Source organism: Desmodus rotundus, chromosome 6, assembly GCF_022682495.2.
Source record: "Desmodus rotundus isolate HL8 chromosome 6, HLdesRot8A.1, whole genome shotgun sequence".
Lineage (NCBI taxonomy): Eukaryota > Metazoa > Chordata > Mammalia > Chiroptera > Phyllostomidae > Desmodus > Desmodus rotundus.
In genome coordinates this window covers 47,271,394-47,296,031 of record NC_071392.1, presented here as the reverse complement: position 1 = coordinate 47,296,031, position 24,638 = coordinate 47,271,394, and the positions used below count along the sequence as shown (strand labels likewise).

The window sequence follows — 24,638 nt, the reverse complement described above, 5'->3', positions numbered from 1 at the left end:
TTCACTGTTTGCCTCTGCAACATTCCATTGTTAATGTCTACATGGCTGTTAACCCACCACATTCTACCAGGTGCTGTAGAAGTCCTTGGTAGAAACTTTCCATGCGGTCATTTGCATGTTCACCTCTAAAGCACTTTAATATTATTATAAATTAAACATTGCTCTCTTATGCTCTTTATGCTGTGCATTTGGACAGAGGTCAGAACTACAGCAGGTAAGAGCAGTTGGCGTTTCATGTAGACAAAATGAAATGCCAATGGTTTTTGTCACAAGCGCCAAGTGTAGACAACTTTGCTGAACTGTAGTGAGCTGGAAGGGAAACCAAAAATAATATTCCTATTCACAATTTTCTGAGGATGAGTTGTGAGGAATTCACACCAAGAGCCAAAGAAATACCTGTAATACTTTTCTGTCCAAGGCAGAAAAGACTCACATTCATATTTATCAGAAAGGAAAAGCAGTTCACTAAGCATTTGTGCCGTGGCAGTTTTCCCAGATGTTCTATTGATTCATTTGTTCTTTACATTGTAGCTTCAGTACTAGAAGTTTTTTATGTGTCTGAAGGTGGATGCGGGAATTCATGCTAACGGATTATTTTAGGGACAAAGACAAAGGAACATTTTTTAAAGAAGACTTTCCTAGGGATTATATGAAATATTTCTTAAAGTTTTCCTTTCATGGAGTGGCAGAAATCAAGTAAATTAGATGTGTTCAGAGAACGACTGCAGCTGTGTCGCCCAGGACTTACGAATGTTACTGCACAGCGTCTGGGAAGCGCGGTCGTGCCTTACAGATTTTTCCGAAAGTATTGATTTTTTGAAACACCCTGTGGGCCGCTTAAGTCTAAATCTTAATATTGGTTAAATATGTTTCTGTATTATAGGATAATTAAAATATTCATTTAAAAGAAGTTTTAAAAATCAGGTTCTCCAAAGTCTTGAAATGTTCGTCAGTTTCTAAAAAGTTGAACAAGCTAAGTAACAGTGGCTCAAAAGTTGACATTTAACCTGGCTTAGTGTTTAACATTTCCTTTCCCCAAGAATGACGATTAGGTCTTGAATGCCAGCTGCTCGCTCTGTAAACCATCTAGTATTAGATGTTTTATGATGGAAGTGGCCTTTGGAAAATCTAAACGTGTCGCTGAGGCAACTCCTTACAAGTTTCACCCCCAGCCCGTCCAAGGCGTCCGTCCTGTACGTGCGAGCACCTGGGGGTACGAAGCACAGCCATAGCATCTGACATGACTGCTGTGCCCTCTGGACTGCACATGTGTGAGCTAGAGAGCAGATCACCCACCCGTCGGACATGTGCTTGTAATGTAACTGCTAGGCAGCGGTGGATTCCTCTGGGTTTCTTTGTGAAGACTGCTGGTTAGTCTTAGTCTTAATCCCACCATCTGCATTCAGCTTTTGATTTTAAATATGGGCAGTATTGTTAAGTATCTGATCACGAAAAGTTTAATACCTATAGAGCACACAGCTGTAACCACTCAACTTGTATTTCTTGTCAGACTAGATTTTATTCCTCACTTAACGGTTCTCCAGCAAAAAATGAACTTGTAGGGTTTCATAAGAAAAGACTGAGATAACTTTTATTGCAGTGTATATAACATTTAATTTTTTTGTTTTTAAGATCCAAGAAAACATTCTTGGCCAAAATCTAGGGGAAGTTACTGCCACTTTGTACTATACAAGGAAAACAAAGACACCATGGATGCTATTAATGTGCTGTCCAAATATTTAAGGTTAGTATCTTGTTCTCGTGCCTGTACAAAATCAAAACACAGAAATTTATTTTCCTCTTTCAATGCTAATGAAAAAGGAGCAGGAAAATAGGCAAACAGATAGCAAATATGCTTCCCAACTATAGTTTTCTTAGGCAGTAGGTGAACTAATGTTTTTAACCTCCTTGCATATTGCCAGTGATTCAAAGTGAAAATTCTGTAAGTAAATAGTTCACATGTAGTAGAGAGTAACCAGTCAATTCAACTGAATATAAAAACTAACTTTCTTCCTCGAAAGTCTGCACTGTGATGTGGCTGCACGGGTTTGCTTTACTGAACTGTAAGGAGATTGACTAGACTGAAAACCAGAGATCAGTCAGATTTTCTCGCTTTCTCTTTTTTTTTAATTACTTTGTTTTTGTTCAGTTACAGTTGTCTGAGATTTTCTCATCAGAGATGCAAATATAGCAGAGATTGGGTCTCAGAGGATGAAGCAGGTGCTGAAGAATTTTGGTTTTGTTTAGAAATGGGTACAGGCACCACAGCAAATCTGTATGCAATACAAACTTGGTTTCTGACCTATCTTTAACCCTGTTTAAATGTGGTGCAGAGTGTCAGTTTGTTGTGGCTGCCATGACAAAATACTGCAGACTAAGTGACTTAACAAACTAATTTTCTCACAGTTCTGGAGGCTAGAAGTTTCAAGATCAAGATGTTGTAGGTTTGTTTTTTTTTCTCCTTGGCAGGTGGCTTCCTTCTTTCTGTGTCCTTATGTGGCCTTTTCTCTTATCATGTGTTCCTGGAGCCTATGTGTCCAAATTTCCTCCTCTTACTAGGACACCAGTCAGATTAGAGGAGGGCCCACCCTAAAGGCCTCATTTTAACTTCATCACCTCTTCACAGACTCTATCTTCCAATGCAGTTGCATTCAGAAGTACCGGGAGTTAGGGCTTCAACATACAAATTTGGGGGGAAACATAGGAGCCCATAGTATCCTATTAGGTAACATTTTATTTCATCCTACTTGCTAGCTCTCAGGGAGAGAGTTGGTGGTGCCTTGTCTGTACCAGAGCCTGGGAGAATAGACCATCCCTGACGGGAGTTGTAGACCGTTAGAGAGGGAGTTCCTCTGAGACCTGGGCCGAGGATGCCTCAGAGCTCAAGAAGTCCTTTCAGGTTTTTTTCTATTAGTATGGAGCAGTTTTTATAAAATATGTCCTAGTAAATTGGCTTACTTTTAACTTCATAGCTAAACTAGATCCCTGTTCTAGCATTTGGCTTTTTTATACAAAGATACAGCATGTATTTACAGAAAGATCACGTCATTATAAACTTTTTAAAAACTGAAGATAGAAAATTTCAGAGTGGGACATTATATATCTAGAATGAGTTTTCTTTACCTCCACAGTTATGTGGTGTAATGCACTGCATGCAATCAGTGGGAAGTACATTGTTTTGTCTTTGTCACTGGCCAGTCAAGGCTTTGAGCAGCACGTTACGGACTTAGAGCCACAAACGCTCTAAGGTGAGCACAGCCAAGAAGGTAGTTGTTCAGGCATCAGTGGCCAGTCGGTTGCCTCTCGCACACCCCATACTGGGGACCTGGCCTACAACCCAGGCATGTGTCCTGACTGGGAATCGAACCAACAACCCTCTTGTTCGCAGGCCAGCACTCAATCCACTGAGCCACACCAGCGAGGACTGTTCAGGCATCATTTACCTTCTTATCTTACATATTAATTATGTTTTCCTGGACACATTTTTAAATTCCCTTTATTATCTTAATCTATTATGATTTTAAGTATATTTTGAGTCTTAAATTATGAAAAATATGATTTCCTAGTGGTGTGCAACTTCAGATGGTCTTGTTTTTACTTTTCCAGAGTCAAGCCAAACATCTTCTCCTACATGGGAACCAAAGATAAAAGGGCCATTACTGTTCAAGAGATTGCTGTTCTCAAGTAAGTGGAGAGTACGTGCTGGAGCTCATACTGCAGAAATCCCAGCACCACCTTTCAGAGCTCTCAAATTTACTTTGTGGAGTGTACCTCTTCAGTCTTTAGATGGTGCCTCTGCCTATTTAAAAGTTGTTTTTCTGTTTGTTTCTTTCTTCTCGCTTATTTGTATTTCCTAATGTTTTTTTACAGTAAACAGGTTTTTGTTATTTTTGTAATTATTCAGGGTTTTTTGTGGTAGAGCCAAGAGAATAGCGTTGTTCTCTCTTTTGTTCATTCATTATTAAATATAAGGTATGTAAAATTTAATTACAAAACAGTGAATGAGCTCCTTTGTCACATACTGGAAATACACAGTGAAAAAGATGGTCTCTGCTTCTGAAGCCATTATTTAATAGAGCAGACAAGTAAATCAGAACTTCCCACACAGTGCAATCCATGCTGAAATAGAGGTATATTCATGATATTGGAGTAAGTCTGACAACAAAGCATGGGACTCATTGTTGGGGTTGAGGCCAGCCAGGGAAGGCTTTCACAGAAAATGGGATGCTAGAGTTTTGATCTAGAGCAGGGCTTCTCACTCTCTTTACTATTGACATTTGGGCTACATAATTCTGTTGTGGGGACCATCCTGTGCCTTGTAGGACATTTAGCAGCAGCCCTGGCTGCGCTCTACCCACTAGAGGTCAGTAGCGTTCTCCCCTGGCACCTAGTTATGACAAACAGAAATGTCTCCAGGCATTGCCATTTTCCCTTCAAGGACAAATTGAACCACTGGTCAAGTAGGAGTCCCCTGGGGCTGGCGTGGGCCTAGGGTTGTTTGTTCCAGATTGAGAAAATGGCCTGTGAAAAGGCACTGGAAAGGAATTGGGAAGCATAGCACATCTGGTACCTGGCAGGTACTTTAGCTGTGTTGGAGCAACAGCGTGAAATGAGGCTTGAGAGGTAAGCAGAATCCAGATTCTGAAGTGCCCTGTAGGTCATGTTGAAGATGTTGGACTTGACCTTGATCTAAACAGAGCAGTGGTGTTTAGATGCAGGATTATGAGTTGTGGGTAAAGCAATGTAGATGAAACTGGTGATCTTGGGAATATTGCCACATTCTGAGGAGGGAGCACTGGGGTCTGAACCCAGTCAGTTTAGTGAAGGTAACCAGGAAAGGATGAATTCGGCTTTGTGGCCTCAGACACACTCGGAAGGGCAGGAAGAAACTTGGGGGTGATGCCTGTGTTCATTATCTTGAATGTGGTGATGTTTTCATGGGCCTATTTGCATATTAAAGCTTGTACATTTAATACGTACAGTTTTCCTTATGTTAATTATCCTACAATGAAAAATAAAATCTGTGCTTGCTATCCACACTTAAATACACGTATTTATTCATAATTCCCCTATCTTTTCATAATGAATTCAAGGTGGCATCTCCTCCTTACCCTACAATCCCCTACAGTCTGACTTCTTTCCCATCGCTTTTCTTACTCACTGGAAATAATGTCAGGGTTGAGCTCCTGATTGCATCATAATGGGTTTTCCAGTCCTTTTGTTCCTTGACCTTGGGGCAGTAGTATGATTAGTAGTAAAGCAGAGTGAGAACAAGTTCTCTCCTGGACTTACTAGCAGTGTGTGCAAATGTGGATGTGTTTGAAAGAGCAGGAGGAAACACCTGAAGATGGTGGTGGTACTCCTGTCTTCCTACCTACTCTCTTTTTCCTCCTGGGAAGCATGGAATGTGGAGTCATCTGTTGAGAGTGAAGGGGGCAGGAGTGGAGAAGGGGACTGGAAAAGAGTGTGAAGATTTGAAACAGCCTCTGTGGGAAAGGGGCCAATGCCAGAAACTGCAGACTGCGGGGGAGAGACAGGAGGTGCCTGAGGCTCAGGCTTCCTGTACTCTGTGGATGTGGGACAAGCAGGTTGTTGCTTTCTCTTTGGTATCTCAAATAGTTTTACAGTCGACTCTTGCCCTTTTGGGCTGGCTCTGTGAATTTTTCACCCAAATTAAAATTTAAGTTGGTTAGTTTTGTTTTCAACACAGAAGAAACCAGGTAAAAAATGCAAGGTCGGCCGTAACTGTACTCCCTCAGAGGTTGCCTTGCTCATAGCTTGGTATATTTTTTGTGGGGACTCTTTTCTTCCTTGTAAACCAATATATTTATAAAACGTGTGTTCCTTTTTTGTGAGCAGTAAATGATGCATCTCTTTCCCTGTTAATAAAAGCATTATACTCATATCACAAAAGTTACTTAAATATATGGGTATATCCTAATTTATGAACTATTACTCTGCTTTTTAACATTTACATTGTTTCCCATTTCTCAGTATTATAAACAGTTCCATGACAGACAGACATTGGTAGCTGAATTTTTGCACACATCTGTGATAACTTCATTAAGAGGGGAATTAGCAATGGAATTACTGATTTAAAGGGAGTGTGAAATTTTAGGTTTTAGGGTTTTGATAGCAAAGCCTCATTGCCCATTAGAAAGGTAGTACCTATCATCTTTATGCTGCTTCTTCAGAATTCTCCCAAGCATGTGTTATGACTTTTTAAAAAAAATCATTTGCTAATTTGAAGGTCAAAAACAGGCATCTCATTGTTCTGGCCAGTGAGGCTCAATGGTTGGAGCATTGTCCCCTACCAAATGCTTGCAGGTTTGATTCCTGGTCGGGGCACATGCCTAGGTTGCAGTTTCTTCCCCAGTCCAGGCTTGGACGCTACAAACCCCAGTATCGGTGCATATGAGGCAACCAGTCCATGTGTCTCTCACATGTCAGATGTTTCTCTCTCTCCCTTAAAAAAGGAAATGATAATGTTCTTGGGTGAGGATAAAAAAAGTTTTTGTTAAGGCACCTCATTAATTTAGGCACCTTGTTAATTTATATTGCATTATTTCATGTGAAACTTTTGAATATTTGAAGAGTGAACCTATTTATTTCTCTTCTTAGTGAGCCACCAGGTGTCATACTTGATCTCTATGCTAATCTGTTATTCAGATTTTTGTTGCCTTTATCATCTTCCTGTTGACTTAGTAAGAAACTACATTAGACACCTAAATGTTGGCCTTTGGAAAGCACATAGCACTTATCTCACGGATGCAGGCTACACCCTTAATTTGCTTAATGGATATGAGGAGCAGGGCAGATTGGCCTTTCCCGTGAGAACTGTTGAACAGGATAAACCCACTCTGCCATGCAAGGAGTTTCATTATTGCTGAGTCGATCAGTCCTGAGGGATAAGCTGCATTTATTTTCGGCTTCATGCAGCTCTCCAAAGTCAGCTAGTAAATTTAACAGGATCTCAAGCAGGAATGGCCTCAGTCAGAATGATTTGTTTCTTTTCATGCCTCTCCCTGCGGTCTCCTTTCTGAGCCTGAGCCAGTATTTCCCTGGCTTTGTTAATAAAGGCCTTTTGTGCAATATGCTGCTTACATTGGCTCCTGGTGTTTAAGTGAGATTCTGGTATTCCCAAGTTATTCACTGAATCTGCTATGAATTCACAACCAAAAAGCTTGATCCGGAGTCATCAGAATTAAAACTGTGAGCAGTTTCAGGAAGATACTGTCATCTCTTCTTAGGCAGCACCCACACCAATAAGAACTGAGTATGCTTTTGCTTTCTGCTGTGCCGATGGGTTTCAGAAATACACGTCTGTTGTATATTCAAGAATAGACAATAGAGTATGATTCAGCCCCCAAAAAGGAATGAACTGCTCATACATACTACAACATATTTATATTCATATGAAATGTCCAAAATAGGGAACTATAGAGACAGAAAGTAGATTAGTGGTTGCCAGGGGCTTCAGGGAGAAAGAATGGGGTTACTAAGTACAGGGTTTCCTTGGGGATGATGGAAATGTTCTGGAATTAGATAGTGGTGACAGTTGAACCACTATCTAACTGTGAATGTACTAAACGCCACTGAATTGTACACTTTATAATGGTTAAAATGATAATTTGATATTAATTTTATCTCAACTTAAAAAAAAGGATAGCACTGTCAGGCCCTTCCACGCTATCAGGGGCAGTCCAGAATCTTTCCAGAGTTGAGCTGCCACGTTGCTGCCTGTATGGTTCCCTTTTGCCTCCTACTGTTAAATATTCTCTTCATTTCTGCAGCGATAGTTACTCACCAAAGAGGGGTTATATCCTCCTAGAGGTTCCTCACACTGTTCATCCTGATCCTCTACTTTCTTGGATTCAATTCCTGGATTAGTTTATGCCCTGTGGTTCTACCACTGTCCCTGTACATCTGAAGTCAAGGGCCAGGTGCCTCTGAGTAGAGGCCGGAGGCTGGATCAGACCTGCTTTACTCCTGTCTGCTCCTCGGATTGGGCAGGGAATTGAGGGCAGATAGGGAAATGAAGTAGGAGTTTTGTCCATTTCCCCACTCCTCTGCCCAGCTTCCTTCATTTTATATTAATTAATGGAGTAGTAATGACAGGTTTTTTTCGCTCAAGAAATTTGGTCAGGCTGCTTCTGCATACATTGAACCAGGAAACAAGTAGGCTGGTTGAAAATGCATCAAGGAATTAAGTGTTTTCAGGAAGTACAGGGAAATTTTCAGCAAAGAAAGGAGAAAACTGTGACATGAAATGGCAAGCTGGTTTTACATAGGTAAATTTTAAACCATTTATTTAACTCAGTAACGGCATATTTTTAAGTAGGGAGTATGATAAAGTTTCCTGTTCATCTTTCATGTAATGTTGGGACTTCAGAGGCCTGCACCTCAGGAGCTCTTTCTATGACTAGCTACTTTGGTTCTTTAGACCTACCATTTTGGGGCAGAACTCAGCCTTTCATGGAGGCCCAGTGACCAGGTTCCACAACCAGACCTTCCCCACTCCTGTATTTCCAGAGAAAGCTGGACCATGGCTCCTCATAGGCTGAGCCAGCAGGAATGAGCTCAAGGACCAATGCCAAGAAGCCCTGGCAAAGTCTAGAGTAGTAAAGAGAGAAGTGTATTCTTCAACAAAGTGAAGCACAAACACCCATTTGTCTACTAGTTCTCAGAGTAGATGTCTTTTCAGAGGAAATCTGAATTTAGAAAAAGTTAAAAAGCACTTTCTTATACACAATAATGCACTATACAGCATCATTTGTAATTTTTAAAAAATTTTAAACAACTTAAATGACCCAAATTGGAGAATCTTAAATAAAGTGAATGATTAGATAAGTAAATTCCAATTGATGAATTATTTTTGACCATAGTAGATTATTTCTAATTAAAAAAAAAAAAACTCTTTACTAGAGTGAGATCAATACTGTCCTAACAAAATAAAAAAAATTTTAACATGACAGAATACAAAAATCTCAAATGAAAAGCTAGTGTATTCTTTAATGGTGATACTAGAAACATTTCATTTAGAGCCAGGAACAAAATAAATGAGGATGACTGCACTTATTACCACTGTTTATCATTTTTCTGGGCATACTGTAATGCAGATTAGAAGAGATGTGGCCAGATTGTGGTTTGTCAGTGATATGATCATTGGGGGCTGGTGAATGGGAGTTACACAACATAAGAGAGATTAATGTACAAAAATCAATACGCAGGTGATAGCTGGTTAGGAATTACAATGGAAAAAAATATATATGTACCTAGTAACAAAGATTTTAAAAAATATACTGTGCTATCTCCTTGAATAAAACTTTGAAATGCTATTGAGAAATGTAAAAGACTTGAATAAATGAATGATATAAGTTGTTCTTGGATACATATGTCTTTTTCTTATTGAATAAATGTGTAAATTTATGCTGATACTAATGAAAATACCAGTAGAGTGTTGCTCTGTTTTTTTTGGTTTTTTGGTTTTTTGGTTTTTTTTTAAGTAATCCCGTTGATTGTAAAGTTAATGTGGGAAAGTTAAGGTGTGAAACCAGCCATAAAAATTCTGGAAAAAGTGACTAATAAGGAGGATTAGCCTTAGTGTATATTAAAGCATATTATTAAAATATAGCTGTTAAAGCAGTTTGATATTGGCAGAGAAATAGGTAAATAATTAGACTCAGATACATATACGGATTTAGTATGTATTTAAAGTAGCAATTATAATCAGCAGATTTGTTTGGTTGAGTCAGTGAATATGGTTGAGATAACTGAGTAGCCATCTGAAAAGAAAATTAAATTTCTCCTTACCTCAGTTCCCTATTCTAAATGTTTTTTAAAGATTGAATTTCTTTCTTTTTAGAGAGAGGAGAAGGCAGGGAGAAAGAGAGGGAGAAAAACATGGATGTGTGAGAGAAACTTTAATCAGTTGCCTCTCGCACACACTGCAACTGGGGACCAGGCCTGCAACCAGGCATGTGCCCTGACCGGGAATTGAACTGGCAACCCTTTGCTTTGTGGGACGATGCCCAACCAACGGAGCCACACCATCTAGGGCCAGTTCCCTGTTCTAAATAAATAAAAGGTAGATCAAAATTTTAGACCTAAAAATATAGCTGTGTGCAGATCCTAGCCTGGCCGTGGTTTGGGGTTGCCAACTGCCTCATAAAGCAAAGTAGAGGGTTTGTCTTCTGTGAAGACCAAGTTGTCCTCTCCTCTGTGAAAACCTCCTATATTGTTGGCTTTGGCATCTACCAGGAATAGGAAGGCAGATATTGAGTCCTCGCAAGTCTGTGTTTCTAGTTGAGGTAGTTTATCATTAGAAGGTCCAGAGGGGTATAGTTACCTTCAGAATGTGTCACTGTTTAACCCCACCTGGGCTCCATGACAGTCGTAGATGTGAATTCCTTAACAATACAATAGTAATAACACAATTTCCAAAAGATGCTATTTCTTCTTCTCCCTCCCCCTTTTTTTTAGTGTGGCTTCAAAGAATTCCCAACAACAACAACAAAAAAGATGTGAACAGATCACAAAACATATAGGTATAAATTCTTCTTTTTTTTGTAATATTTAAAACTTTCATGTATCTTTAAAATCTTAAGATACCTAAGATTAACCCTAAGGATTCCATCCTCATACTATGGCCACAGCTCCCATCCCAATTCAGAAAATCCATAGGGGTACATGATGGCTTGGAATGGGCTGCAGGGACCCACACAGTGACTGCTATGGGCATGGCACAGGAGTCCTACAGGGTGGTGGAGGAAGGTACGTCCAGGAGCCTGTGGAGTAGACAAATATGTTCAATGGTTCTTTCTAAGTCCTGCTTTCACATGATCTCCAGACCCCCAAATAGATGGTTCTAAACTCTATCAGCACTCTGCTTTTCTATAGCAAATTCTGTAGCTCCCCCCTTCACTCACTCTCCTGACAGGAAGTTTATAGATATTGTAAGCTACCTAAACACATCTTAGCTGTAATGTTAAAGGGGAGAAATAAAAAGAAAAGAAAATATTTCATTAAAATTTTTTTAAAAAATATAACTGAATCAGTATAATGTTTTTATACATCTTCCTGAGTGAGAAAGTGGCAGCAGTGCCAGATATTAACAAAACCAATTAAAAAGCAGCAGCAGCAGCCCCAGTACCATTGTGAATACATTTAGATTTATAAGTATAATATAAATATGTACTTTTTGTAGCCATGTCCTGGGGACAGTATTTTTACTGCACAATCTACCTTTAAAAAAGAACAAAAAGCAAAAAGATGTGTATGCTGTTAATTCAAAATGCAGAGCCAAAGCTCCTGAACGGCAGTTGACACAGTTGCTGGTTTATGTGTGAAAAACACTTTCCCTCTTCCTTCCTTAACCCCCTTCTTGCTTCAAATAAGGGAGACTCCATAATTAAAAACAGGGCAAGACTAGGAAATCTCCCCGAGTCAACATGACCCATCCCACTCCTGTCTACAATAAGTGAGCCACTTTTGACATCAGAAGTTGACTGGGGAGAGAGAAACAAAGTCCTAGTCAGAGCCCCTGGAACGACAGTGCTCCGAGTTCCTGTATGTGTTGCTGCGGCCAGTGGAAACTTGTGGAACACCAGCAGTGAAGATTAGTGTCTTGGTGAATGCATGCAGGCCAATACCACGCCGAAGGAGACGTGCGAGAAAGTGCATCGTATCTGTAAGCCAAAAAGAAACAAAACTGAAAGTACCCGCTTTTACTATGAACAACTTTAAAAGTACTCTACGTATTCTTGGGATAATTTTTAAAAAAATAATCTCTGACTAGGGATTAGGATTTAGGATACCTTTTCTAAGTATGATTTAAATCCTAGAGCTATTTTAAAAGGATTCCTGAATTTAACTGAAATTTTACTGTGTAGTCCCTATTTACAGAAGAAGGCCAACTAAAGAATGGTAGGTATAGAAAAACACTTGTTTATACGCAGGTGGCATTTATTCCTGGGTAGCTGAACAGCTGGATGAAAAAGACAGAGAACAGGACAGTCACACATTTTAAAAATACCACCCTACAGATTACTAATTAAAAACAAAGGGAAAGGTACACTCACAGTGGAAAAACCTAGCAAATACCATCCTAACCCAATGATTTATTGCCATCAGTGATGGACAACCTGAATCATTGCCTTTGGCTGTGGTACACAGAAAGGCCACAGTTTCACCCAAAGTAATAATATTCCTACCAAAATACATACTTGAGTCCATATGAGGAAATGGTCAAGACAAATCCAGATGGAAAGGCTTTGTGTAAAACAGCTGGCCTGGATTCTACAAGTCAGATAGCAACATAAAACAAAAGGTCAGGCAGATCCAGACTGGATAGACATCACAACTGCAGTATGTGGCTCTTGATTAGATCCTGAATTTCAGGAGCTTTTAAAAAAAAAACCTGAATGGTGATAACTGGGTGAGTTTGGATTGAACTGCATATTAGTAATGTTGAATCACCTTTGGCTTGCTGAGAGTCACCACTGCGGTTCAGCAGGAGTCTCTGCTCTGAGGAGACCGCTGGAGCCACTGAGAGGCGAGGCGTCCTGCAGCCTGTAACTGACTTTCGAACGGTTTAGTAAAACACGCAGATTTTACATTTGTGTATATATGTAGGTGTGTATTTGTAATGCGTGGTTGTTCATGGAAGAGGTTAAAGTTAATCTGGGAAAATGTTAACAATCGGTAAATGTAGGTGAAAGGTGAATTCAGTTTTGAGGGTTTTTAACATGAAGTTGGGGGAAATTTTCTAACCTGTAAAATATTATAAAATAAATTTCCAAAAGGTGGGGGAGATAATATTTACAACTAGATGGTAAAGGGTAGTGTTCCTTAATATATGAAAATAGTGAGAAAAATATTAACAATCAAATACAAAAATAGGTAACACGATGAACAGGCAATTAAACATAGGAAGAAATGTTTAATCTCTCAATAAGGAGCATACAAATAAAAACTGAAACAAATATAATACTTCACTTATCAGACTGTCAGAGCTCAAAAATATTAATATTCTATGTGAAGAGACACAGGGATGAGGCAGTAAGCACTCACATATTAATGGTGTGACTAAATCGGTATAACCTTTTTAGAAGGTAATAGGGGTTAAATTTTTGAATCCATACTTTCTACTTATAGGGATTTACCTAAATGTGTACCAATACAGTTGCACAAAGAAGTATGTATTAAGATACCTGCTATGGAATTGTTTGTAAAATAGAAGGTTGCTAGCAATTTAAATGTGTGTCAAAGGGACTGGTGGGATAAAGGGTCAGATAGCCATCCTGTGCAGCTGCACAAAGAAAGGAGCAGCTTCGGAAGTACTGTATGGGCAAGGCACATCTTGAATACGCATTTCAAGTGAAAAAAACAAGATGCTAAACAATTTATACTGTAACAAAATCTGTTTTCTAAAGGGAGGATCTGACATGAAGTACATGTTCACTTTGTGAAAATTCATCAAGCAGAGGATTTATGATTTATGACATATGTTAAAAGCTTACCAAAGTTCTAAAAAGGGTACAGTCAGTACACATATGCTTACATACATGTATCAAGTGTTTCTGGAAGGATATACAAAAACTTAATGTTGGCTGCTAGTGGGGAGAAATGTTAGGGAATAGAGATAGGACAAAGGCTTTTTATTTTTCAGTACTGTATTCATTTCTACATATGATGAGGTCTATCCGGAAAAGTCCAGCCATTGTTAATATAACAAGAACAGTTTGTGCAACATCTGTGTAATCTCACAGGCAAGAAGAGTGGACTGGAATGCACATGCATGAACAATGACAACTTCACTGTACTAGTCAGTGGGGGTGGTGGATGCCACGGAGTGAGCATGTGTACTGTGTGGCTGTCACATTCAAAATGACTGAGTGAGTAGAGCAACAAATCTGCATCGAATTTTGTGTTAAGCTTGAACATTCCTCCACGGAAACTATTCAGATGATTCAGAAGGCTTTCAGGGATGATGTAATTGCACTTTTAAGTGCAATGCAATTAAAAGTGTGGCATAAATACTTCAAAGATGGTCTTGAAAATCTGTTGAAAGTGATTCAAATTATGTAAGGCCTGCAACAAGTGGAACACCTGAGAATATTGAACATGTATAGGCTACAATCAACAAAGATCAGTGACTCACAGTGTAAGAACTAGAAGCTAATCTCAGGATTTGAAAAACTACAGTGTTTGAGACTTTGACGGAGGATATTGGCCTGAAATGTGTCATGCTAAAATTTGTTCTGAGACTTCTACTACCAGAGCAAAAGGAACATCATGCTACAGTTGCTACTGACTTGATTCAAACTGGTACCAATGAACCAGATTTCCTCAAGAAGGTCATAACTTTGAAGGGGACTGAGGTATCATTGTCCTATGTACAATGTTTCTTGTGTTGTCTATCTTCCTCAGTAAATGTATTTTTCATACCATGTGGCTGGATACTTTCTGGACATGCCTCATATATCACTACTAGAGAAATTAAAGAGTTTTTCATGAAAATTTTACAATACCATTTATTTATATATTTTAATTTTTAAACATTTTAATTTATTTATTTTTAGAGAGAGGAGAATGGAGGGAGAAAGAGAGGGAAACATTGATTGGTTGCTTCTCACACATGCCCCAACTGACTGGAGACCAAACCCATAACACAGGCATGTGCCAGACCGGGAATCAAACTGGTGACCATTTGTTTTGCAGGATGATGCCCACCTAACTCGCCAGTTCTTTTTTTATTTTGAGAATTTTTGTAAGAGTTTATTTGAGCCAAACATATGCAAGGGAGCAATATCTCAAATGCCCCAGAGAATAAGTTTTGCCTTTTTTTTCTTAATCAACTTGTTTTATCTGTTATTTTTAGTTGTTTAAACCTTTATAATTTTTCAGTTACACTTCACATACATTATATTAATTTTGTGTGTACACCCCAGTGATTAGATATTACGTAACTTACTAAGTGATCATCCTGATATATCACACCCATCTGACACCACACATAGTTATTACAATATTATTGACTATATTCCCTGTTCTGTACTTAGCATCCCCATGACCATTCTGTAACAACCAATTTGTAATTCTTAATCTCTTCACGTTTTTTACCCAGCCCCCTAAGCTCCCTTCCATTGGCAACTATCAAAATGTCCTCTGTATCTGTGAGTCTATGTCTGTTATCTTTATTTGTTTATTTTTTTAGATTCAATTATTGATAGATATGTATTTATTGCCATCCTATTGTTTATATTTTTTATCTTTTTCTAAAATTTTTTTTAAGAAGACCCTTTAACATTTCATGTAATACTGGTTTGGTGGTGGTGAACTCTCTTAGCTTTTTCTTGTCTGGAAAGCTCTTTACCTGTCCTTCGATTCTAAATGCTAGCTCTGCTGGGTAGAGTAATCTTGGTTGTAGGTCATTTCTTTTCATCACTTTGAATATTGAAGATTTCTTGCCAGTACCTCCTGGCCTGCAGAGTTTCTGTTGAGAAATCAGCTGACAGTCTTATGGGAGCTCCCTTGTAGGTAACTAACTGCTTTTGTCTTGCAACTTTTAAGATTCTCTCTTTGTCTCTAATCTTTGGCATTTTCTTTATGATGTGTCTTGGAGTGGGCCTCTTTGGGTTCATCTTATTTGAGACTCTGTGCTTCTTGGACTTGTATGTCTATTCCCTTCACCAAGTTAGGGAAGTTTCCTGTCATTATTTTTTCAAATAGGTTTTCAGTTTATTGCTCTCTCTCTTCTCTTTTTGGCACCTCCATGGTGCAAATGTTGGTACGCTTGAAATTGTCCCAAAAGCTCCTTACACTTTTTTTTTTTGCTTGTTGTTCTGATGGGTGTGTTTTGCTTTCATATATTCCAAATTGCTGGTTTGTTTCTTGGCTTCATCTACCCTGTAAATTATTCTTTATTTCAGTTAGTGTATCCTTCATTTCTGACTGGTCCTTTTTAATGCTCTTGAGATTCTCAGTAAGTTCATTGAGCATGCTTATAATCAGTGTTTTGAACTGTGCATCTAGTGGATTGCTAGTCTCCATTTTGTTTAGTTCTTTTTCTAGAGTTTTGTTCTATTTCATTTCTTTGTCTCCTCCTCTTGGCAGCCTCTCTATGTTTGTTTTTCTGCATTAGGTAGAACTGCTATGTCTCCCGGCTTGGCAGAGTAGGCTAATGTAGTATGTGTCCTGTAGGGTCCAGCGGCACAGCCTTCCCTATCAGCCAAGCTGGGTACTCAAGTTGTGTCCAGTGTGAGCTGTGGACACCTTCCTGTTGTAGTTCCACCTTGATTGTGTTGGCACGTCAGCAGGGAGGCCCCTAGGCCAATCAGCTGCAACGACTTGCTGTGACTACTGACCTTTGACCAGCTGTGAAGGATCAGCTTTGCAGGGTGTCAACCCACAGAGCAGAATTTACTTCAGTGGGACTCTGGTGTATGCTGAATTCACCCCTTCAGTGTGTCACTTGTGGAGGTGGTTGGGTGGTAACACTTCGACATGGTCTGAAGCTGTCCTCTGGTTTGCTGGATCTGGTGCCTCACAGGAGATTTAGGCCAAGATCAGTTGCCACCTATGTTCTGCCTGGGGTCACCAGACAAGACCTACAAAGTCATCACCAGAAGCAGCTGCTGGGCTGGAGGTGCGCAGGCAGAGATGGCTGCTGCTAGTGCCAGGCATGGGGCCACTTAGTGAGAGGTATGGGGCCCTCTGAGGCCAGGTGCTGCTTGTTTGAGAGATTTTAGGGAAATTTGAAGCATGAGCCAAGACAGGCCATTTGTATGGAAAAACCAGTGTAAACAGCTTGAGTGGGTCTGAAAACTGGTTGGTACAGGGCCTTTAAGTAATCACCAGGGCAGGGCAAACAGTGTGAGCCAGACTGATGGAGACTCAGATGTGGTGCCTACCTGCCAGCTCTGTGGGGAGAGGGCTCATCAAAGGAAAAGTGGTCTCTGCCCCTGTGGCTCTTACCCTGATGCCAGACAATTCAGTTTCTCCCTGTATGTTCATGGTGCCTTTCAAGCTGCTGCCCCAAGACTGGAGCTCAGAGAGAGTGAGTCTGTGCACAGTCCCTTTAAGAGGAACTGCCTGGGACTCCAGGAGCCCTATGTCTACTCTAACCTCAATGCCCACTGGCTTTTACAGTCAGAAGTTATGGAGACTTCTCTTCCTGGCGCTGGAACCCTGGTCTGGGGGACCTGGTATGGGCCTTAGACCCCTCGCTCCTCAGGGAGGACCTCTACAGCCGAGATAACCCTCCTGATTTTTATCTACCCCATGTTGGTGTGAGACTAGTCTTTTCTGCATCTCAGCTCCTCCTGCCAGTCTCAGTGTGGCTGCTTCTTTAATTTACTAGGTGTAGGACTCCCATTCAGCCAGATTTCAGGCTGTTCTAAGTGATATTCTATAGTTTAGTTATGATTTTGATGTGGCTGTGGGGGAGGGTGAGTACTGTGTGTACCCCTGACGCCATCTTGACCAGAAGTTTATAATACTTTTTAACTGATAGCAGCAAGGTACAGATTTGTGGTAGGAGCTGAATATATATGCAGACATACGTACGTATGTGTGTGTACATGTATATATAACATGTTTTAAGAAAAAAATGGGAGGAAATTCAAAGTTAGATGTTAGCAGATTTTTCAGGTGATGAAACTGAATTATTTTCTACTTTTCTGTAGTGAGATTATAATATTTTTATTTATTTATTTTCAGAGAGAGGGGAAGGGAAGGAGAGAGGGAGAGAAACATCAGTGTGTGGTTGCCTGTCATGTACCCCCTCTAGGGACCTGGCCTGTGACCCAGGCATGTGCCCTGACTGGGAGTCAAACTGGCGACCCTTTGGTTCACAGGCTGGTGCTCAATCCACTGAGACATGCTAGCCAGAGCAGATTATAATATTTTTCTTATAGACAAAAATATATGACTAACACTCTGGGTCGTGTGGCTCCGTGGATTGAACATCAGCCTGCAAAGCAAAAGCTGGTTCAATTCCAGGTCAGGGCACATGCCTGGGTTACGGGCCAGGTCCCCAACAGTTTGGATGTGTGCAAGTGATGGACAATCTCACACATTCATGTTTCTCTCCCTCCCTTCCTCTCTCTCTAAAAATAAATAATTTTTAAAAATACATTATTGACTCTTTTTCAAATGCTTAATAACAGTCTTGATAGTTTTGTGGGATTACTCTCTGCTCTTATCCCCTTTCTCACACCTTTCCCCACACAAAAATAGAAAATTCCTCAGGTATTGCCCCATTGCTCATGTATGTGAATAACATGCAGCTTTAAGAATACAAACATGGCCCAAGTTACGTGCTTCCAGTAGAACCAGGTAGTATTGTGCTGAAGAAATAATCCAGAGAGAAATGAAAAGTTCTATCTCACAGGCTGTGGTGCCTTTCTTTCCTGACGTCATAGTTTGGTGTGTAGCTTTGTTTCAAGCTGCTATTTTGTATGTAAGTTGACCAAGACTCTTTCAGTCAGGCAATACTGAACTATCCTCTCTGCTCTTCTTTATTATTTTTTTAGAATAACTGCGCAAAGACTTGCCCACTTGAACAAGTGCTTGATGAACTTTAAGCTAGGGAATTTCAGCTATCAGAAACACCCTCTGAAATTGGGAGAGCTTCAAGGGAATCACTTCACTGTCGTTCTCAGGTAAAGAATTGTTGGTTGGATGCAGAGCAGAGAGCATCTTGGTGGATCACCAGGAGTCTGTACAGAATCGTTGCTAATCCATGTGAGCTGGTAGTAGCAGGCTTGGCAGCAAGGTGAGGCAGAGTGAGGCCTCATAGGGCTGGGAGAGCAAATACTGCTGGAATGTTTTTACCTACACCCCCACCCCTCTAAAAATTCAGAGCCTGGCCTTTGGAAAGACACCATCTCTTTAAATACTGTGTAAAAGATGAAGAGCCCGTCATTCCATTTATGTGCAATCCCTATAATAGGCAAATCAGAGACACAGAAAGTAAAAGAAATGTTAGCTGGGTTGGGGTGGAGAGGAGGATGGAGAGTTAGTGTTTAATGGGTGCGGAGTTTCAACTTGGGAAAATGGAAAAGCCGTGGAAGTGGATATTGTTGAAGGTTACACAAGACTGAATGTATTTAATGTCACTATATTGCATACTTAAAAATGGCTAAAATAGTCAGTTGAATGTTACGTATGTTTTACCACAGTTTAAGAAAAAAATATCAAAGTCCTCAGGAAGTAGAGAGAAAGCTGCAAGGAACAAAGGGAAGGCATGGAAACTAAGCCATATCATTTATGATGGGCATCCCTGAAGGTGTTTGACTATAAATTTTTTTCTCTGGATAATTTGGGCCCTTACAGAAATATAACGGGAACTGATGACCAAGTACAACAAGCCATGAACTCTCTTAAGGAGATTGGATTTATTAACTACTATGGAATGCAAAGATTTGGAACTACAGCCGTCCCCACGTACCAAGTTGGAAGGTTTGTATTAAACTTCTTAACTCCTGTCTAAAAGAGCTCTCACAAAAAGAATCAGGTGTTGTTTTTAATTATTTCTGGATTTCCTCATGTCTGAGCCAAATGAACCAGTTTGTCTCATCCTTTTGGGTGACCAACTGGTCCACTAAAAATGTTAAATCTGTAAGCCAGTTTTCATCATCAAGCTCCAGCACAAATTAATTTTTTGGTACCATACACAACTTGATAATATGTCGCAAATCATAGAATCTTTTCAACATTTGGTTTTAATGTAGCCATCTTCTGAAAAGTAAACAATGTCACCATAGTCAGCATCAATATTTTTAAGGAATTCCTGGAATTGGCAATGATTCAATCCCTTGGTTCTTATGAAATTCACAGTCTTCATAATTTGCATGGCATCCATTTTTAAAGCTTTTGTGTTATGTAGAATTTTCTTGATAATACTACGCAATGATAACTTCACCAAACGTGAGTGTTGGGCGGCAATTGCCTCATCTTCTATTAATTTTACAAGTCCCTCTCTTTTACCGGCCATCGCCAGGGCACCATCAGTAACTGTACCAGATATGTTGACACTGGACAAAGAAAATCACTTTAACATATTTTTTACTCTTGATTTGGTGGTGTCTTTTAATGGCACTAACGAAACCATTTCTTCAGTGACATTTTATTCATCTTTAGTAGCTCTAATAAAAATGACAAGTTGAGCCGTATCTGTAGCATCAGTGGTATCATCCATCACCGAAGCATAAATTTAAAATTAGCAGCTTTGCTCTCCAAACTTCTTTTGATAGATTTTCCAGTCTCTTCAGTTTGCCTGGCTATACTCTAGTGAGACAAACTGATTTTAGAAATACTCCCTTTTTTCCAGGGCAAATTATGTCTGCCACACTCTCTATACATCGCTTAATAAGCTCACCATCAGTAAATGGTTTTGATTTATTTGCTATTAAATATGCTACCATATAACTAGCTTTTACAATGGAATCTGCCTGAGTTGTAACTTTTTGAAAAAATTTTTGTTAAGATGACAGACTTTTTTAAGTTCCACTATTTGGTCCTTACAACACAATCCTTCATACGCATTGAGTTTGGCAGCATGTTTTTGCATATAATGCCTTTTCAAATTATAGTCTTTGAAAACTTGCACAAATTCCCTACAGATTAAGCAGAGTGCCTTACTGTTTGCCTCAACAAAAAAGTAGTCATCTGTCTACTTTTCATTGAACAGCCTTTCGTCATCTGTAATTTTACTTTTTGGGGTCTTTTTTTTCTTTGGAGATGTTGTAGAAGACATGCTGGGATTTAAAAAAATAATAATAGATAAGGGACTTTATTTACTTTTATTATGAAAATTAATTGACAGGAAAATAGAAAGCAAGGTTGGGCCATTCCACAGCCCTCTCGGCTGCCGAAGCAGGGTGAGGCGGAGGGCCACTTGTAAAGCTTGGCAGGCAATGTGCGAGGCGCCGCTGAGGCATCGAAGTGCCTTCGATAATCAAATAAGATTGCTTACCTGACTTCTAAATAACATTGAACGCCTACCATTGCAACAGTAGGTTGAAATATTATTCATAACCACTGCCTCGCTAAGTCACCACGAGCACACGTAACGTCTGGAGGTGTCAATTCTACTGTCCACGCTCGGAAGATAACGCCCTGGAAGCCGCACATCACCTTAAAACTGAAGCCATGCATGTGTACAAATGGTGCGAGTGTACATACGTTTATTTTATGTGACATTGCGACACGTAATCACAAAAATAATCTCACAGTGTTTTAAGTAAATTTATGATTTTGTGTTGGGCTGCATTCATAGCCACCCTGGGCCACATGCAGGCCGTAGGTTGGACACCCCTGTTCTACATCGTTAGGAAGTCACTAATCATAGGGAAAAGCAATTTGAAACCACAGTGAGAGCCCCTTTTATATCCAGTATAATGGTTAAAATAAAAAAGACATATAATAACAAATATTGGTGAGGATGTGGGGAAATTGGAACCCTCGTGAACTGCTGGTGGAAATATAAAATGTTGTAGCCCTTTTGGGGAACAGTCGGCTTGTTCCCCAAAAGGATAAGTAGATACAGAGTTACCATATGACCCAGCTGTTGAATTTCTAGGTGTATACTCAAGAATATTGAAAACATGTCCACCCAAAAATTTACAGTAATGTTCATAGCAGCCAAAAAAATGGAAACAATCCAGATTGTTCAAATGATAAAATGTGATATATGCATACAATGGAATGTTATTCAACAGTGAAAGGAAATGAAGTACCAATACGTGCTACAATATGAATGAACCTTGAAAACATCATTCTAAATGACAGAAACCAGTCACAAAAGGCAACATACTGTATGAATCATTTAGATGAAATATCCAGAATAGACAAATCCATGAAGACAGAAAAGTTATTAGTGCTTCCCTAGGTCTGGGCCGGGGTAATGGAGAGTGATTGCTGATGTGCATAGAGTATCTTTTTGGGGTGATAAAAATGTTCTGACATTGAATTACGATGTTGCACAATTTTGAGTATGCTAAAGTCATTGAATTGTACCCTTAAATGGGTGAATTACATGGTATGTGAATTATACCTCAGTGAAGATATTTAAAATAAAGGAAGATGGAATAAACTCTTGCACATATGGTCAAATGATTTTCAACAAGGATGACAAGACCACTTGGTGGGTGGGGAAAGGATGGTTTTTCAATAAATAGCGTTGGGAAAACTGGATAGGCACATGCAAAATAAAAATGAAGTTGGACCCTTACCTCATACCATATACAAAAATTAACTTAAATGGATCCAAGACCTAAATTTAAGAACTACAACTAAAAGATTAGAAGAAAACATAGTGAGAAAATTTCATGACATTTGATTTGCCAGTGACACAGCACCAAAGCACAGGCATCAAAAGAAAAAATGGAAATTAGATTCGACCAAAGTTAAAAATATTTATGCACGGACACATGCTCACACCCTGCTCAACCTGGTGGCAGCAGCGGGGAACTCGGACTCCTGGGACACAGACATGTTCTCTGTGGGAGACCCGGCGGGGAAGATGAGGAGCAGCAGCACCACCAGTCGGGGACCGCTGGGAAGGTGAGGACAAGGATGTCAGGATGACTGGGATGACAATGATAACTAAAAAAGAGGAGCAGAAGTAAGAATTTCAGAAAAGGAAACAAAATAACAAGGTAAAGAACAGCAACAGAGGAAAAGGCAAAGAGAAATTAAAAAGAGGCTGGAAGAACCTAAAGTGTTAGTTAACCTAACACCAGAAGAACAATTAACAGATACCTGATCCGCCACTGAAGAAATTATAGGAAGAATCAGACCTTGAATTGGCCAAAGAAACTTCTGGTGTTACTTACTAATACAATTTGTGGAATAGATGCTATGAACCTGTCTTCAAGAGATGACTTCACAGAATACGGAAAGGTACTAAAAGATAAAATTACACAATATGTAATGTCACTATATTATGGCACTTTTTTGGAGGCCTTACTTCAAGATATATTTCAGTGAAAATGGAGGACTTGAAAAAGAATAGGAATTCATTGACTGCTTTGTAGTGAAAAACAGAAGCAAGAAAAGCAGAGCAAAGCCGAACAGAAGAAAGGTGCAGTTCTTGGAGGTGGTTAAAGGCCACAGTCAGCGCTGGCAGGTAATGGTGGTGTTGGAGGAGGATATGTACAAGAGTATGAAAATTTCATGTGACATTTTCTCTTCTCCCAGCATCTTTCTGTTGCCCACAATCTCTTCAACAGGTAGCACAACTTTCTTTTGTTTCAATTCTGCCAAATGCTACAATCCGAAGTGCAGTATCTTGCTCTGGTTGGCATGGCTCAGTTGGTTGGAGCATCGTCCCAGAAGCTGAAAGGTCACAGGTTCTATTCCGGTCAGAGCACATGCCTAGGTTGTGGGTTCAGTCAATCAGTGTTTTTCTCTCTCTCTCCTCTCTCTCTCCTCTCTCTCTTTCCTCTCTCCTCTCTCTCTCTCCCCGCCCCTTCCCCTCTCTCTAAAATCAATAAGCAAGTCCTCCAGTGAGGATTAAAGAAGAAGTGCTGCATCTTATGTGATGCTTATTTAACCCCTTAACAGTTAGGTGCTAATATGCAAATGAAGGAATTTGGATCTTGCTGCCAAGGGGTTAAAATTGGGAACTTCTGTTGCTCCTTTGAAAAATGATATGGGAATTCCTCAAAAATTAAACATAGAATTACTGTGTGATTCAGCAATTCCATTTCTGGGTATATGCCCAAAAAGTAGTAAAAGCAGATATTTATACATACATGTTATGAGAGAATTATTCACAGTAGCCAAAAGGTGGAAGTAACCAAGTGTCTATTAACAGATGAATGGATAAACAAAATGTGACATAGATACAATGGATTATCACTCAGCCTTAAAAAGGAAGAACATTTTGACATGAATAAGCTTGAAGACTTATGCTAAGTGAATTAAGCCAGTCAAAAAGAACAAATGTGGTATAATTCCTCTTGTATGAGATTCCTAGAGTAGTCAAATTCATAGACAAAGTAGCACAGTGGCTTCCAGGAGCTGGGGGTAGGGGAAATGGTGAGTTATTTTTTAATGTATAGAGTTTCAGTTGTGGAAGACTAAAAAGTTGTGGGGGCAGGTGGTCCTGATGGTTTCACAGCAGTGTGAATGTAGTTAATACCACAGAACTGTACACTTAAAAATAGCTAAAATGATAGAATTATGTATATTTTATACATTAAAAAAAGTTGGAAGAAAGAAAGATAACAACCTAAAACTAGAAAACATTTTTATGTGTAGTAGATCGGATAGGATGGCCTATTGTAAACCAAATACGTACATACTTAACAAGGCAGTGTAAACTAAACCTTCGTGTGATTGAAGGTTTAAAGATGTTGAGAGACCTGTAGTTGAACAACTTAATATATTATACCAGGTCTTGTCAAACCTTGTCTTTCAAGGGCCAGGTAATAAATATAAGGATTTGGGGGCCATAATTTGTAGCAGCTACAGTAAGTTCTTACATAACATTGTCAACAGCTTCTTGGAAACTGATTTTACATGAAATGATGTATAACAAAACAAATTTGGCCATAGGCTGGCTAATTGATATAAAAAAACTTAAGTTCCTACAGCATATTTCTGGTCATAGAAACACCAAACTTCTA

At 39.5% G+C, this 24,638-nt stretch overlaps 1 protein-coding gene and 1 pseudogene across 1 annotated transcript in view; both read left to right on the top strand.

Moving 5' to 3' along the window:
- PUS7 (pseudouridine synthase 7) overlaps positions 1 to 24,638 on the top strand; it is a 65,929-nt gene that overhangs the window by 22,300 nt on the left and 18,991 nt on the right. The window contains exons 6-9 of the mRNA XM_053926611.1: positions 1,633 to 1,744; positions 3,607 to 3,684; positions 18,537 to 18,665; positions 19,339 to 19,464. Coding sequence (XP_053782586.1) covers positions 1,633 to 1,744; positions 3,607 to 3,684; positions 18,537 to 18,665; positions 19,339 to 19,464 — 445 coding nt within the window. The remainder of the gene's footprint in view (positions 1 to 1,632; positions 1,745 to 3,606; positions 3,685 to 18,536; positions 18,666 to 19,338; positions 19,465 to 24,638) is intronic.
- On the top strand, positions 22,346 to 23,187 carry LOC112303196 (eukaryotic translation initiation factor 3 subunit J-like; annotated as a pseudogene).